Genomic DNA, 17130 nt, shown 5'->3' on the forward strand with positions numbered 1-17130 from the left:
GGTACTAATCCCAGCGACTCTATTTCCCATTCAGCTTTCTCCTTGTGTCCTGAGGAATCAGTTGAGGATGGCCCAAAGATTTGGGGCCCTGTACCCATATGGGAGACTCAGAAGAGGATCCAGGCTCCTGGCTTTGGATTGGCTCTGCTCCTGCAGTTTCGGTCACTTGAGGAGTGAATCATCAGGCAGAAGATCTTCCTCTCTGTCTCTCCTTCTCTCTGTATATCCGACTGTTTAATAAAAATAAATCTTAAAAATCTTAAAAATGATGATTGTGTCAGAATATTGATAACATTTAAAGGAAAATTTACTCAATAAAGTACTCAGAGCTAATAAGACTTTGTTCTTATATTATCAATACAGTCCCTTTGACTTTTTAAAATATACACTACTTCTTAAGTAAATTATAATTCTTATTATTACTGCCTTGTATAAAGCATTCTATTATATTAAATGCATTTCAGTTTTACTTTTTAAACATTGGTTTTCAGTGTTTGAACAATGATGTAACTAAGCAGAGTTTTTACGTATTTATATACTTTGGGCTCTTTTTAATGTTGTTGGAGGCTTAAAAATTGTTTCGCCTTAGCAATATTGAAGGTAAGAGGTCTCAGCTTGGAGTTAAAATATAAACACAATGGTAGTGGGCAGTGCATGGTAAGGTAGACTAAGCCTCCATCTGAAGTGTCGGCATCCTATAGGAATCAAGTCTCAACTGTTCCTTTTCCAATATAGGTCACTGCTTATGGCTAGAAAAACAGCAGAGGATGGCTCAATTCACTGTGCACTGGAATCCATATGAGAAACCTACAAGAAGCTCCTGTTCCTATTGCTGGCTTGAATTGGCGGAGTTCCAGATGCTTTTGAACCAGCAGAGAGAAGATCTCTCTTCCTCTTTCACTCCTTTTCTCTTTCTATGTCTCCCCCGTCATCGTAAATCTGCCTTTCAAATAAAAATAAAATGAATTTTAAAAATAAAACATGATGCAATCAAAACATAGATATTAATTACTCATGTATGAAATAGAACTGAAAAGTGAGAAACTGAATTTTCTCTCCAATAAAAACAACAAACAAATGGGGAAATTTTTACACATTTTACTTCAGCAGATTTTGAGAATTAAAGAAAAGCCATTTAAGGGAAATGTCCGGATCAACTGGTTATTTATCAGTTATAATCTTGAATGTAAATTATCTCAATCCTCCAATTAAAAGATACAGACTGGTTTAATGGACTAAAGCAAAAAACTCACCAACAATGATACAGACAAACTGAAATTGAAAGCACAGGAAAAAAAACAACCCATGCTCATAAAAGTTAAAATTGATCAGGTATAGCGTCCTAATAAAAGAACAAATTGAAGTTAACAAAAAATATATCAAAAGAGAAAAAGAAGAGCACTATTAAGGGATTAAATCAGCAGTAAGATAGTAAATGTTTATATAATCAATATCATGGCAATGGTGCATGTAATTGAATGTTACGAGATATAAATGGTATATAGAGTAGAACGCAATCAAATGGAGGATTTCATAGCCAAATTCCATCAGTTAAAAAAAAAATCAGCTGCAAACAGCAGAACTAATCTACAGTATGAAATAAGTAGACCTATTATCTATAAAATGTTTAATTCCATGGCTGCAGAATACACACTCTTTTCATCAGAGCATGAACATTTCTTCATGAGAGACTAAACTCTTGGACATAAAGTAAGTCTGCAAACATGAAACAAAAAATGAAGTCATAGCACACATCTTTTTAAACAAGAATTAAGCTAGACATGAACAATTCACAGCAGCATAAAAAACATGCAAACACATGGACACTAAAGAAAATGCTCCACAATGAATTATGGGCCATGGAAAAAAATCAAAATGAAAATAGAAATGAAGATGATAAGAGAGCACGCCATAATTTGAGGGACTCAGAAAAAAACAACATAACAGGTAAATTCTATAGTGATTATGGGCGATATCACAATACTTGAAGGCATCACATGTGTATAACAAAAGAGAGATCTTTCTTCCTCCTCCCATAGAGTTACCCTTCCCTGAATGTGTTCATTAAGCTGATCAACAATTTCCAACAGATATTAGAAAATGCTGCAGACATTGTAGAACAAAGGGAAAATCTGAAACTGAACTCATACCTATCTCAATGATAATAATTACTATTTTGATATTATAATTTTCTTCCCTATGTTGGTTGAGATACTATCTGATATTTAAAACAAAAATACATCAAACCCAATGCTAGTTACAAATAGCAAAGCAATAAAAACATGTAAAACAAAATGCCAATAAATATTCACTTTCAGTTTCTTTTTTTTAAAGATTTTATTATTATTGGAAAGCCGGATATACAGAGAGGAGAGACAGAGAGGAAGATCTTCCATCCGATGATTCACTCCCCAAGTGAGCCGCAACGGGCCGGTGCGCGCCGATCCGATGCCGGGAACCAGGAACCTCTTCCGGGTCTCCCACGCGGGTGCAGTGTCCCAATGCATTGGGCCGTCCTCGACTGCTTTCCCAGGCCACAAGCAGGGAGCTGGATGGGAAGTGGAGCTTCCGGGATTAGAACCGGCGCCCATATGGGATCCCGGGGCTTTCAAGGTGAGGACTTTAGCCGCTAGGCCACGCCTCCGGCCCCAGTTTTTTGTTTTTTGTTTTTTTTTTTTTTTTAAGATTTAGTTTGTTTTTATTGCAAAGTCAGTTATACAGAGAAGAAAATTTTCGGTCTGTTGATTTTCCCTCAAGCGGCTGCAATGGCCGGAGCTGTGCTAATCTGAAGCCAGGAGCCAGAAACCTCTTCCAGGTCTCCCACGCGGCTGCAGGGTCCCAAGGCTTTGGGCCGTCCTTGACTGCTTTCCCAGGCCACAAGCAGGGAGCTGGATGGGAAGTGGAGCTGCTGGGATTAGAACCAGCTCCCATATGGGATCCCAGTGCACGTAATACAAGGACATTAGCCACTAGGCTACTGCAGTTGACCCAATTTCAGCTATATTAATTTTAATGTAATGCATTATGTTTCCCAGTCACCCAAGCATGAAAAGCAAAATATACATTAAAAATGAATTTTGAGGAAACATCTTTAATAAAAAAAATGCACAACATTTTTCTCTAAGAAAGAGTTTTATGTTCCTGTATTATTTTGTCTTTTGTTATGATTCGGTTGTTGTATTCTAATAGTTAAGATACAATTTACAGGGCCCGGCGGCGTCGCCTAGCGGCTAAAGTCCTCGCCTTGAAAGCTCCGGGATCCCATATGGGCGCCGGTTCTAATCCTGGCCGCTCCACTTCCCATCCAGCTCCCTGCTTGTGGCCTGGGAAAGCAGTTGAGGACAGCCCAAAGCTTTGGGATCCTGCACCCGCGTGGGAGACCAGAAAGAGGTTCCTGGTTCCCGGCATCGGATCGGCGCGCAGCACCGGCCGTTGTGGCTCACTTGGGGAGTGAATCATCGGACGGAAGATCTTTCTGTCTCTCCTCCTCTGTGTACATCTGACTTTGTAATAAAAATTTAAATAAACCTTTAAAAAAATTTACTTTCTCTCACGGTTGAAATGAAAAATTAAGTGACTTAAAGGAAGCTCTGTAAATTGTATCTTTTTTTTAAAGATTTATTTTTTTTATTGCAAAGTCAGATATACAGAGAGGAGGAGAGACAGAGAGGAAGATCTTCCGTCTGATGATTCACTCCCCAAGTGAGCCGCAACGGCCAGTGCGCGCAGATCCAAATCGGGAACCTGGAACTTCTTCCGGGTCTCCCACATGGGTGCAGGGTCCCAAAGCATTGGGCCGTCCTCGACTGCTTTCCCAGGCCACAAGCAGGGAGCTGGGATTAGAACCGGCGCCCATATGGGATCCCCGGGGCGTTCAAGCTGAGGACTTAAGCTGCTAGGCTATGCTGCCGGGCCCTGAACATTTTTTTTAAGATTTTTGCTTGTTTGTTTTTATTGCAAAGTCAGATATACAGAGAAGAGGAGAGACAGAAAGAAAGATCTTCCGTCTGACGATTCACTCCCCAAATGACCACAACGACCAGAGTTGCACTGATTCGAAGCCAGGAGTCAGGAGCCTCTTCCAGGCCTCCCATGTCGGTTAAGGTAACAAGGCTGTGGGCCGTCCTTAACTGCTTTTCCAGGCCACAAGCAGGGAGCTGGATGGGAAGTGCTGAACTGCTGGGATTAGAACCAGCACCCATAAGTGATGCCGGTGCGTTCAAGGCAAGGACTTTAGCTGCTAGGCCACCTTGCTTGGCCCAGAATGCTAAACTTTTATTACTCTGTTCAGAAAACGTTAGCTTTTTTTTTCTTAGTATTGTCCTTTATTTGACATATTTGTGTATATGCATTCTCATTTAAAATCTATGCAAATACACTATTGCAGGTAAAATTATGTCAATTTCAAGTGAAAAAAATTTGATTATAAATTCATTTAAGTTATATGTAGTTTATGATTGAAGGAACTTATAATTTCAAAACATGACAAATATGACTTTTGGTTTTTTTTTTTTTACTTTATAATATTTCAGAGTAATTCCTGTCTGTGAAGCACTTCCTATGCTTTTCTTCTAAGAAGTAAAATTTAGAAACTACCAATGATCCAATATTAAACAGCAAACCCTGTCAAACCATTTCCTCTTATATTATATTTATACATTTCTAAGTCTGAAAATTGCCATTCAACATCTTTCAGTCTCAACGACCTAAATGTAACCAACCTGATGTCAGCCTTACATGTATGATCTTATATGTAGGTGGTGAATGTGAAATTTTGATTGAAAATTTAGTATACTACGAAAACAAAAGTGGATTAAAAATCAAAATGCACAATGTGCACAATGGCTATGCTTTTACCAAATAATGATTGTGTTTCACAAAATGCCTAGGCCTGATGTAAAATAAAAGCAAAAGCAAAACAACCCAATATAAACTAAACATAATACCTCTGTTTCCTATTATCAGTCCAGAAAAAAAAAATAAAGTCTTGGAAGAATAAACAGAAAAAAACATTTACATTCAGGCAATCATTTTAAGAATCAAAAATCTAAACAGAAAATCTGGTCTTAGAACTGAAGCAGTAGATTTTGCTGTTGATTAAAGAGAAATGAAGCTAGTGTGAATAGAAAAATTGGAAGTGGAAATTACAACACTTTTGAAAAACTATACCAGACGAAAACGATGTAATCCTAGTACGTTTACAATTGCTATGAAGCCTCAAAAATGTCCTGAGATTTCTTTTCTTTCTCTCTCTCTCTTTCTTTCTTTCTCTCTTTCTTTCTCTTTCTTTCTTTTTCTTTCTTTCTCTTTCTGTTTCTTTCCTTCTTTCTCTTTCTTTGTTTCTTTCTCTTTCTCTTTCTTTTTTCTTTCTTTTTTGTTTCTTTTTCTTTCTTTCGCTTTCTCTTTCTTTCTCTTTCTTTCTCTTTCTTTTTTTCTTCCTTTCTTTCTTTTTCTTTCTCTTTCTGTTTCTTTCCTTCTTTCTCTTTCTTTTTTGTTTCTTTCTCTTTCTCTTTCTCTTTCTTTATCTTTTTTTCTTTCTCTTTCTTTCTTTTTTGTTTGTTTCTTTTTCTTTCTTTGTTTCTTTTTCTTTCTCTTTCTTTCTCTTTCTCTCTCTCTCTCTCTCTCTCTCTCTCTCTCTCTCTCGGGTTGCCAAAGTTACAGAAAGAGAGGGAGAGACAGAGAGATCTTCCATCCACTATTTTCCTTAATAAGTAGCCACAACAATCAGGCTTGGGCCTGTCATAAGCTGGGAGCAAGGAGCTTCTTTTACGTATCCCATATGAGTGCAGTGGCCCAAGGACTTGGCCTATCCCCCACTGCTTTCCCAAGCCATGAATAGGGAGCTGGATGACAAGTGCAGCTGTCTGGGCATGAGCTGGCATCCATATAGGATGCTGGTGTTAAAAGGCAAAGGGTTGGGGCTCGGTGGTGTGGCCTAGTGGCTAAGGTCCTCGCCTTAATCCCATACGGCCGTTGGTTCTAATCCCGGCAGCTCCACTTCCTCTCTGTCTCTCCTCCTCTCAGTTTATCTGACTTTGTAATAAAAATAAAATAAATCTTTAAAAAAAAAGGCAAAGGGTTAACTTATTATGCCACCACCATGCTCCACTTTCTCTTTTAATAATCACTGTTCACATTGATCTATGCTGATACAGATTGACTAGAACATACTTTTTGGCAAAATGTTTGTGTCTTATGGTAAAGAGATTCTTAATAGAACCAGCACAATGGCTCTGCATTTCTCAGGAGAGGTCAAGCTTCCTTATTGAATTCCAACTTACAAAAGTGTACTCACCAGACACTATCCCCAGAATATTGACCTCATTTTATTTCACTGAGTAGCCAAGATTAGTAAATCCTTTATCATTTAAAACATACAAGTCTATTATGTTATACAACACTTTTCACTCAGAAATACAGTTGAAGAAACGTATGTGAAAAACAGCCATAATCCACTGCCCGTGAAAATATAAACTACCATAACCATTATGGAACTCAGTTCAGGGGTTCATCATAAATCTAAAAATAATTCTACCATACAACCTGTCTCGACAAGAACTTAAACAAAAATGACCAATTCAGGATTTAATGTAGTAAAATCACTCTCCTAACTGCAGTAACTCAATAAGCAACAACTTTGTTGTGAAACACTGAGTATGCGTTACGGAACACTGGAATGCAGGTGGTGAACACAGGGGGTAGGAAAAAACCAAGATTTGTGCCTGGACACCGTGTCTTGAGATGAAGCTTGCAAAACAAAAAGTTGATTGGGAGGTTGTGGAGAGAGAATCAGCATGAGTAAAGGTGACCAGGGGAAGAGCAACTATAACAGGTAGCAGCAGCCTGCTCTCAGAGGTGGGCTGGAATCTCTGTGTATCATGCTGTAATGAAATACCTAGAGCTTGACTGGGAGAGCATGCTGGGTCCAGGCTGAAAACAGAAGATGACTTTTCCACCACACGTGAGTTGAAGCCCATAATCTATTCTCTGAAATCTACATTCTCACCAATGTGCCTACATGCTTGCGGCTGAAGTCCTCCCCTTGAGCGCGCCGGAATCCCATATGGACGCCGGTTCTAATCCCGGAAGCTCCACTTCCCATCCAGCTCCCTGCTTGTGACCTGGGAAAGCAGTCGAGGATGGCCCAAAGCTTTGGGACCCTGCACCCGTGTGGGAGACCTCGAGGAGGTTCCTGGTTCCCGGCTTCGGATCAGTGCAAGACCGGCCGTTGCGGCTCACTTGGGGAAAGAATCATTGGACAGAAGATCTTCCTCTCTGTCTCTCCTCCTCTCTGTATATCTGACTTTGTAAAGAAAATAAATAAATCTTTAAAAAAAATACATGCTTGTCTGCTTCTGGAAAGTCCCTTATGGCTTCTGTGAAAATCTTGTCCATGGGGCAAGATTCTGTTCCTTGGCACCCACACATCTGGGAAGGAAAGGCTGCTACCCATGCCTTGGAGGGAGGTACTCCCCACCCTGGATTGCTCTACTCTACTTCCCCTGGGCTCTGGGAGTCAAGGACAGGCAGAGCAGTCAAGGAAACCCTGCTTTCTCTCCTCCCACCTCTGTCCATCATTGCAGCCCACCAGGTTCTTAGGGCTGCAGCCAAATAAGGCATCCTGGACCCCTCCTTAGGCAGGACTTGTTACCAGGCTCTGCATGTGGAATAACCCTTCCACGGGTTCTGGCACAGGAGCTCAGAGACCTCCACTATTGGTTGGAAGCTCCTTAAGAGAAAGTGAGAGGTAAATCCAGAATCCTGGCATTGTGGAACAGCACATTAAGACTCTGCTTGCGGGCCCAAAGGCATGGCCTAGCAGCTAAAGTCCCTGCCTTGACTGTGCCGGGATTACAAATGGGCGCCGGTTCTAATCCCGGCAGCTCCACTTCCCATTCAGTTCCCTGCTTGTGGTTTGGGAAAGCAGTCAAGGATGGCCCAAGGCTTTGGGACCCTGCACACATGTGGGAGACATGGAGCAGGTTCCTGGCTCCTGGCTCCAGATCGGCGTAGCACCTGCCGTTGCGGTCGCTTGGGGAGTGAATCATTGGAGGGAAGCTCTTCCTCTCTGTTTCTCCTTCTCTCTGTATATCTGCCTTTGCAATAAAAATAAATCAATCATTACAAAAAAAAAAACAAAAAGACTCTGCTTGTAACACCAGAAAACCCTGTGAGCAGTGCTCCTCTTTGCAGCTGTTCCAATGCTTCCAAAACGGACACGGAAGACTTCAGTGGGAGAACCAGCTGGCTTTGAAGGATCCTGCCTCCCTAGGGCCTCCAGCCATTTGAGCAGTGAACCTGCCCATCTGACTCTGTCTTTGATTATCACATACATAATTAAAGAAAGAAAAAGTTAAGATTAAACTGTGGCATTGAGGAAGAGGGCTGAGTGGGAAGGAGTCTCCCAAGCATGGCAAGACATACTCAGACATCCTCAGCACAAATGCATCATTCCCAGGTCCCTAGGTTCCTGTTGTCTGGAAACCAACTCCTGAGGCTCCATTCCCCACCCTGCACTACAGGTTGGCTTGTGCTACACTCCACCAAGAGGGAGCAGGCTCTACCAACCCATCCAATGGCCCCACCCACTGGCCCCGCCCAACAGCCCCACCCACTGGCCCCTCCCACTGGCCCCTCCCAACGGCCCCTCCCAACGGCCCCTCCCAAAAACCCCACCCACTTGCCCCTCCCAACGGCCTCACGCACTGGCCCCTCCCAACGGCCCCACCCACTGGCCCCTCCCAACGGCCCCACCCAACGGCCCCTCCCAACTGCCCCACCCACTGGCCCCACCCATAGCACAAGGGGCCCTCCTCACCTCTCACCCTGTGGGGTCCTCCCTTCCGGCTCCACAGCCACTCTGCCATTGGCTGAGATTTCAGCCATTCTCCACTTGGGCCACGTCACGCCTCTTCAGCTTTGGCGCCTCCAGTAGAGCCTGAGGCACCGGGCCGAGCCGCTTCTCAGCGAGCGCCGCCGCCATCTTGGAATCTCAACCAACGGTCGCTAAAGGTCCTTCAGCTTCCACGCTCTGGAAAACCCGCACTCCAGGCTAAGGCAGAGCAGCCACACGGCCCAACTCTACCCTGGGCAGGCAGCGAAGCCATCTCCTTCGCCACACCACCCAGGGCAACGCCAAGGCGGACTCCCACACCTATACTGCTTCTTATTCGGTGCTGACCAAGGTACTGTACCAAACAAGTAGCTGCCACTAGGTCCTCTTTAAAGGATTTGGCCATGGAGACCAAAAAGGGACTGCCAGGGACTGGGCTAGCTACACGTCGCTCCCTGGTGCACTACCTGCAGGACCGCCAGGTGGGTGCACAGGGACGGCTGGCAGAAAGGGGTTTTGAAAGTCAGCTGAACAGCCTCGCAGCACGGAGCCTGCCCCAAATGTTGAGGGAACACCAACTAAACCTGGGCACCCTGGACAAAGTGTTTGCTTCACAATGGCTGAATAGCAGGGAGGTGGTGTGTGGCACCAAGTGCAACAAGCTGTTCAGGCTGGATGTGCACTCGGGCCAGATCACACACTGCCCCCTCATGGTGGACAGAGAGCCTCCTCGAGCCGGGAGCCTGCCTGGCTGTGGCATCCACGCCATTGAGCTGAATCCCTCCAAGACACTTCTGGCCACAGGGGGCAAGAACCCCAATAGCCTGGCCGTGTACCAGCTGCCCACCATGGACCCTGTGTGCCTGGGTGACATCCAAGGCCACAAAGACTGGATCTTTGCCATCGCCTGGGTGAGTGACACCGTGGTGGTGAGCGGTTCCCGTGATGGCACCCTGGCTTTATGGCAGTTGGACCGTGAGCTTTTCCATGAGACCATTGATTCGCACAGTAGCAGTGGCATCCCCGTGTATGGCCACATCCGTCCAGTGGATGTGGTCGATATCTCTACAGACAGCCCTCATCCCAGTCACCACCACGTGCGTGCCTTGGCCTTCAGCAGCAGAAACCAGGAACTGGGATCAGTTTCCCTGGATGGCTACTTCCACCTCTGGAAAGCTCAGAGCAACCTGTCCAGGCTGCTCTCCATCAGGATGCCCTACTTTGGAGGGAATGTGTGCATGACTTACTGCGATGAGCTCTCTCTGTATGCTGTGGGCTCTAGTACCTATGTCTCTTTCCTGGATCCACGCCAGCCACAGGACAACTTCTGGGCCCTGCACTGTAGGGAATTTGGCACCAGTGTGTGCTCACTGAGCCACAACAGGGACATTATTACCTTGGGAACTGTGCACGGCTCCCTGCTCTTCTATGACGTCCGTGCTAAGAAGTTTCTAGAGGACAGCCGTGAGATTTGCCAGGACTCTTCTGCAGGGTCCGGGAGGAGAATGCTGAAGCTCACCTGTAGCAGGGGCTGGATCAACCAGGAAACCATCTGGGCAGACCAGACTGTAAATTTGAACCAACTGCCAAGTTGCCTGTACACCCACTGCTACAACTGGCCAGATATGAAGCTCTTTGTGGCTGGGGGGCCTCTCTTTTCTGATCTCCATGGAAACTACGCTGGCCTGTGGAGCTGAGGATGACTGCTATTGCTCAAGGTACACATAGCCACTCTGCTCTCTTCTATCTTCCATTGCGGTGCTGTGTTCATGCTTTTTAATTCTGTAATTTTGCTTTTCAGGAGGAATTGGCCAAATGTTACCCTCCCTCCTCCGTGCGGAGAAATAGAAAGATCCTCTCATCATTCAAAGTTTTGAACACTTTTGTCCCTCAACAGAAACTGGCTTTTCAGATGTAAAAACCCCCTGAATCTGACTATACCTCAGTTTATTTCTGTCACTGAATGATTCACATGCTCTTTTTCATTACAGGAATTCATTCAGCCATGTTCTTAAAGTTGATGATATTTTCTTTTTGCTCAAACCTGGCATTTCATTGTAGCCTTTCAGTACTTTTCATTCCAAATACAGTCTATAATCAGGATATCTTTCAAGCAAAAGGTTGGTGCCATTCTCTGGAGATCTTACTGTGATTTTATCACATCATTGTGTTTGCTAAATGCACTGGATGTTCCAGATTACTTAGTATTGGAAACATTTCATTTGAAATTTCATTTGTAATTTGTGAACCTTAGGCATGTTTTTTTTAATAGACTAGCTTAGAATCTTGCATCCACATCAATGCTCCTACTCATGAGAGCACTTCATACTTGTGTGGGGTGTAGTTACCTGAATTAACCTGAATTTCAGATTGAGCATTGTATTGAGTATTCCCAGTCTTATGCTAACCTTCAGTCACTTGCTGTTCTAGATTTCTGCCTACAGTTTAACGTGTGTGTAAGAATCCTGCCCAGCACTGAGTGCCACCCCTCAAAGCAGCGTTCCTAAGTGTGAGTGTGAAAGATGTGGTCAACTTTGGGAATGTGTGCAGGAAATTCATTCAGTGTATTTGATATGACTATTCCTGATATTGGATGTAATTTTAGGACATGCTTTTCAAAATCCTGTTCTACCTAAAATAAAGTTGCAAAGAAGAAAATTGAGCTGCTCTTACTCATTTCAAAAGAAAAAAATAATAATTTTTTATGTAAATCTCCAACTAGCAATATTTTCATTCCAGGAATTTCAGAGATTTTGTTATTTTAAAATAGTTGAGAGTAGTTTGAGGGAAAGTACTTTGGGACTCTGTTAAATGCAAAATGTGAACTGACAATGTGAACTGACGTACAATGTGTCTGAGTGGCTGTATGTTGAATGACTGAAAGAAAGAAGAGTTTTGCCTGTGCATTGAAGCTGGCATGACTGTTCTTGCAATTGGTATTGTATCATGTCTGTTTTTCCTTAATGTTTGTAAAGATTTATTCATTCATTGGAAAGAAAGCATTGGTGGTGGGAAGAAGCTTGAGAAACCTTTGTTCCCTGGGTTTACTCCCCAAATGAGCACAACAGGCAGGTGACGCCAGGGTCTGGGTCTTCAACTCCTATGTGGGGTAACCAGGGGCCCATGCACTTGGACCATGTTCTGTTCCTTCTCAGGGCACGGGCAGGGAGCTGGGTGGGAATTGGAGCAGCTCGGAAGTGATTCAGCTGCCTCTGGGATGCCTGCATTCTAGGCAGCCCCTAAACAAGCTGGGCCACCAACCCTCCCCAGCAGGTGTTGGCCACAAGCTCATTTCCCCTTAACGCTTTGGCACTGAAGTGGTGCTCTGGTGTGGCATATCAGAATCAGAAGTGGAATGAATGGTGCTGTCTGTGGGTTCAGAAACTTAGGTACAAGTAAAGACGTTAGGACCCACACACTGCATCTTTTTTTTTAATCAGTAAAGCTCATTGTGTGCGTGTAAGCTTTACAGACTCTGCTGTTAATGTCTTGAGAACAGAAATTGTGACTTTCATGTCTCCAACTCTCATACCTCCATCAAGGTCTAGTAACTGAAAGGCAGCCCCTGAGTATGCACCAAATCCAAGTACTTGACTCTGGGGACTTAAGGTTCAAGGTTTCCCACAAATAAGTCTTTACATTTCAGATTGAATCTGGTTTTGTCTCAATTTCCCTTCAAATAGCCAGTTTGATTTGTTGCTTTTTGTTCGTTTGTTTGTCCTTGTCCAACATGAAGGGAAAGCTCTTCCAACCATGGGTTGCCTCCCCAAATCCCTAGAGTGTCCAGGCAGGACGTGACGAGGCTGAAACTGGGAGCAAAACATAATCCAGGTATCTCAAGTAGGTGTCAGGGACTCAGCTCCATGAGCCATGAAAATACTGAATATATTTATTTGAATGTGTTCATTAAATCTCCTCATGTTCATCTATTTCAGTTCATTAAATTTTTATTGCAATTTTTCCAACTGACCTCTTTTTAGCAACTTCCTTTACATCTTCTTATCACGTTATTCTTGCATTTTCCTATCATCCTATCATTAATCATGACAAGTTTACTACCACAACATGATCATCCCCTTTGCTTTTGAATATACTGTTTTGCTGTGTGTGTTTCCTTCATATCCCTGTGTATGCAAATCCTAGAGTGAGAGCCTATGATCATGATGTTTTGCTTTTCACTTGTGGATCATGTTCCGCAAAATTCTTTCCATTCATGGACATCAGGTACACGTTTTCTGAGATCCACACTTTAATCTTGCTTATTTATCTTTCAAAGGTTATAATAGGAGCTGATGTGTTCTTTTATAAGTTTTAGAGTGTGCCTCTTTTGATTATGAGTCATTGCCTTTTAAATTTTCTGCTAGGTTACAGAAGGACTTTTCCCCATTTTTGGCTATGGGCATTCAATTTCAGTAACATAACTTTTGGATACAGATTTTTTTTTCCCCACCTACAGGCTCACCATATCCAAGAGGAGGGACCTCATCCTCCATCTCCTTTATGAGTGGCAGAATCTGATACACTTCAAGTGTTTGCATTTTCTCTCACAAAGTATAGTCAGGAGCCAGAGCTGAGATTCAAACGCAGAAACTTAGGAGGAGGTTGGAAGTGAGGATGGGAGGTGGTGAGTGGGAGGTCAAATAAAACTAAATCTGGCCAAATATTGTCTGAATCACTTGGCAAACTACCTTCCCCTTATATTTTTTTGAAATGAAGATCCATAGTTTTTATTTGATTTTGGATTGATTTCCAATTTTGCAAACTATAAATGAAAACCTGACACAATTCCTTTGGGATCATTATTATAAGCAAAATTGACTTTTTAGCCTTAATATCCAGCTAATTTTCTGTATTCATTTAAAATGTGATTGCAGAGCTTTCTAAAAATTTCTCCAAAAATGCTTGTGACTGTATTCCTGACCATGACATATTTTTCTGGGCAAAAACATAACCTCTGTTATACTGCATGCTGGGATTTCTGCTGTATATTTTGTTGTTTCTGTTTGCTTGTTTTTGTGTTGATTATGGTCACCTAGGGTTAGCACCAATAATCTACTTGTATACAAAACTCATAGGATATGTCATGGTCATTTTAATTTATTTTTCAAAAGTGAAGTAAACGATTTTTCTTGAATTCTTAAAATGAGCCAAGCAGGGCCCAGCGCAATAGCCTAGTTGCTAAAGTCCTCAATTGCAGACTTCCCATCTGGGTACTGGTTCAAGGTCCAGTTAGTTGCTCTACTTCCCATCCAGCTCCCTGTTAGTGGCCTGGGAAAGCAATAGAGCCCAAAGCCCAAAGCCCAAAGCCTTGGGACCCTGCACCCGTGTGGGAAACCCAGAAGAAATTCCAGCCTCCTGGCTGGATCGGCTCAGCTCTGGCGCTCTGGAACTTGGGGAGCGAACCAGAAGGTGGACAATTTTTCTATTTGGCTGTCCTAAGTTTAGATCTGCCTATCCAATAAAAATAAAACAAAACTTACAAGAAAGTACCAAGCAACTTCAATGTTCAGAAACTTCTCAAAATTGTGTTTTTCCATGCTAATTTTATCTTTTTTTTTTTTCTAATAGTATCATTGTGTAAGCCAATTTTTGACCTGTATGGTCACCTTGCTTCTCCATTTTCCTTTTCATCAGAGGTCATCAAAATTTTTAAAATGCTACAGATCTCTCCACCCAAATGTTTGGTACATATTTTCTTCCTTTTTAAAAGATTTATTTATTTTTATTGAAATGGCAAATTATAGAGAGAAGGAGATACAGAAAGAGCTACCATCCCCTGGTTCACTCCCCAAGTGGCCACAGCGGCCAAAGCTGAGCTGATCCAGAGCCTGGAGCCTCTTCTGGGTCTCCAATGCAGGTGCAGGTTCCCAAGGTTTTGGGAAATCCTCTCCTGCCTTCCCAGGCCACCGGCAGGTTGCTGGATGGCAAATGGTTCTTCTATAGGGTCCAAGGGGAGGATTTAGCCACTGAGCCATCGTTCTCATTCCCAAGGTACATATTTTCTAGCAGTTGTTGAAATGATAGAATTGTTATTTCCTTAAAGTCAAACGGAATTTTCACAATGCCCAAAATTTCATGGGACTCTAAATTCATAATTCCCATAGTAGGGTCTATAATAAATTGAGACAGTTGATGCTACTCACAAAATCTATGTTTAAGTCCCTGCAATTTTACATTGTTTTAAAAGCTTTAAATGTTGGAATAGTTTTCAAAGATAATTATACACATATTTTTACTATGTTTATGATCATCATAAACGCAGTTCAAAATGCCTAACCCTGAAGGGGGTTATTCGTCAATATCTCCATTTGTAGATTAAAACGAATTTCTAAAATACAGTTGTTAAATATCGTCAGAATGTATTTGTTAATGCATACACTTTATTTTAACACACTGTATAAGAAGATCTAAATCCAGAATTAAAATGATTACAATGGTGTAATAAGAGGAATTTAAATTATATTTCAATATATTTACTACAATTTTAAATTGCTTAAACCTGTATTTATATGGATGATGAAGTTATTCATAGAAGTACATTGCAGTTTATTGCATACTTTGTTTACTATAATTGACTTTTGAAGATGGTATTATTATTTTAGTTTTATAATTAAGCTGTTTGTGGTTCAGGGGTGGGTTTGTAGTACAATGAGGAAGACTTCCCCCTACAAGGCTGGCATCTGGTATCAGAGCACTGGTTTGAGTCCAGCCGGCTCCACTTCTGATGTGCCTGTGAAGGCAACAGAAGATTTATTAAGTGTTTGTGCCACTGCTCATGCTGTGGGAGACCCTGATGGCATTCAGTGCTCCTGGCTTCAAGCTGGAGCAGATCTGACAGTGTGGGACATGTCAGGAGTAAACCAGCAGATGGAAAACTTTCTCTTTGTGTTTCGTTCTTTATTTCTCTTTTCTATTTTGAAAGCACATAAATACATCTTTAAAAATAAAAGGTGATCATTTTCAAAATTTCCAAAGACAATTTATATGGAGATATTCTATACATATCTTTGCATGCTGTTTTTTCCCCTGAAATCAGTATTATTAATATAATCAAAAGCGGGAATTAAGGCAATGATCTTAAAGTAGGGAAAGAAGGCACATCATAGAATGCCTGCAGAATGGGTTTTATTATGATTTGAATAAAATAATCCATACACAATATATCCATGATAACCATATCATTTCCATTCAGCTGAATTTAATCAGCATAATTGTGGTTTTACTCTGCAGTTTCATGAGCAGCAATTAGTGGCATAGCTTTAGCAAAATATTGTGGGTGCACGCATTTCTCTCCTAGCTTCAGAGAAGAAAAAACATTTACTTTATGGAACAACATAAAATTGATTTCTTATGTATGTATATTTAAAATTTTATGTACATTTAAATTTTCTGTTATGCTTTACTGAAGTTGTAAAACTAAGTCTTTAACTTTTTCACTGTACTAGACAGCAGATCTCTCCTACCTACCATCCAAAGTACAGGTTTCCACTGCCACGTGAGTTTTTAAAGTGTAACATGGAAGACCTAGCAACAGATGAGACCAGAAATGTCATTACAAGCAGCTCCAAAAAACTGAAATAAAATACAAATTTGAACAGTGCAAGGACATAGTCAGGTGCAGCATGCTACATTACAGGAGATTCATTATAATTTATTTTTAGGAACTATGGTTTCAGACCCCTTTCGTTTGCCACCATGGTTGTTTTCTTAGAATTAAATGTGCATAATTAAAATGGGGCATTATTCGGGTTCTATGACGGGTTTTCCGTTGGAAGGCTGCTTTATCATACAGATTTTGGTGCAAAGCAGGTAACTATGTTAGTGGAAGGATTACTTGAAAGTAAGATGTGCAAAACGGGGAAGCTCTAAATACCGAAAGAAAATAGCTTTCTTCACATTTTTATTAATTGTTCTTCAATGACCTGGTTGAGAAAGATAAGGAATGTGCCATAGAATTCTGTCTTGCTATAATCAAATATCTTGTCGCATAAAATTGTGCCTACAGAGTGTAGAAAATAGTATTAAGATCATGACAATTTATTATAAACAGTTTTATTTATATAACCATTCTAAATATATTCAAATTTTATGATGTTCTCTGCTACACATCTATGAGCTATGAATTATAATTTGTGCAGAATGATCAAAATCGAAGTTTTTGCTCTTTTCCTCAATTTTTCATTTTTTCAAAAATTTTAATATAAGGGAAAAATTTCTTGTATTTCGTGGATTAAAATCTAAGAACATAATCATGATTTTCTCCCCTTCCTCCCTCAATCCCCACTTCCTCCTTCCTT

General features: G+C 41.7%; 1 protein-coding gene across 1 annotated transcript; it reads left to right on the forward strand.

The window, feature by feature from the left end:
* Positions 1-9237: 9237 nt before the first annotated feature.
* Positions 9238-10754, forward strand: LOC101523233 (DDB1- and CUL4-associated factor 12-like protein 2). Its single transcript, XM_004596328.2, has 2 exons — positions 9238-10551; positions 10635-10754. The coding sequence occupies exon 1, from the start codon at positions 9238-9240 to the stop codon at positions 10528-10530; it is 1293 nt and encodes a 430-aa protein (XP_004596385.2). The 3' UTR covers positions 10531-10551; positions 10635-10754.
* The last annotated feature ends 6376 nt before the right edge of the window (positions 10755-17130 follow it).

The sequence above is a fragment of the Ochotona princeps genome, chromosome X, assembly GCF_030435755.1.
Source record: "Ochotona princeps isolate mOchPri1 chromosome X, mOchPri1.hap1, whole genome shotgun sequence".
NCBI lineage: Eukaryota > Metazoa > Chordata > Mammalia > Lagomorpha > Ochotonidae > Ochotona > Ochotona princeps.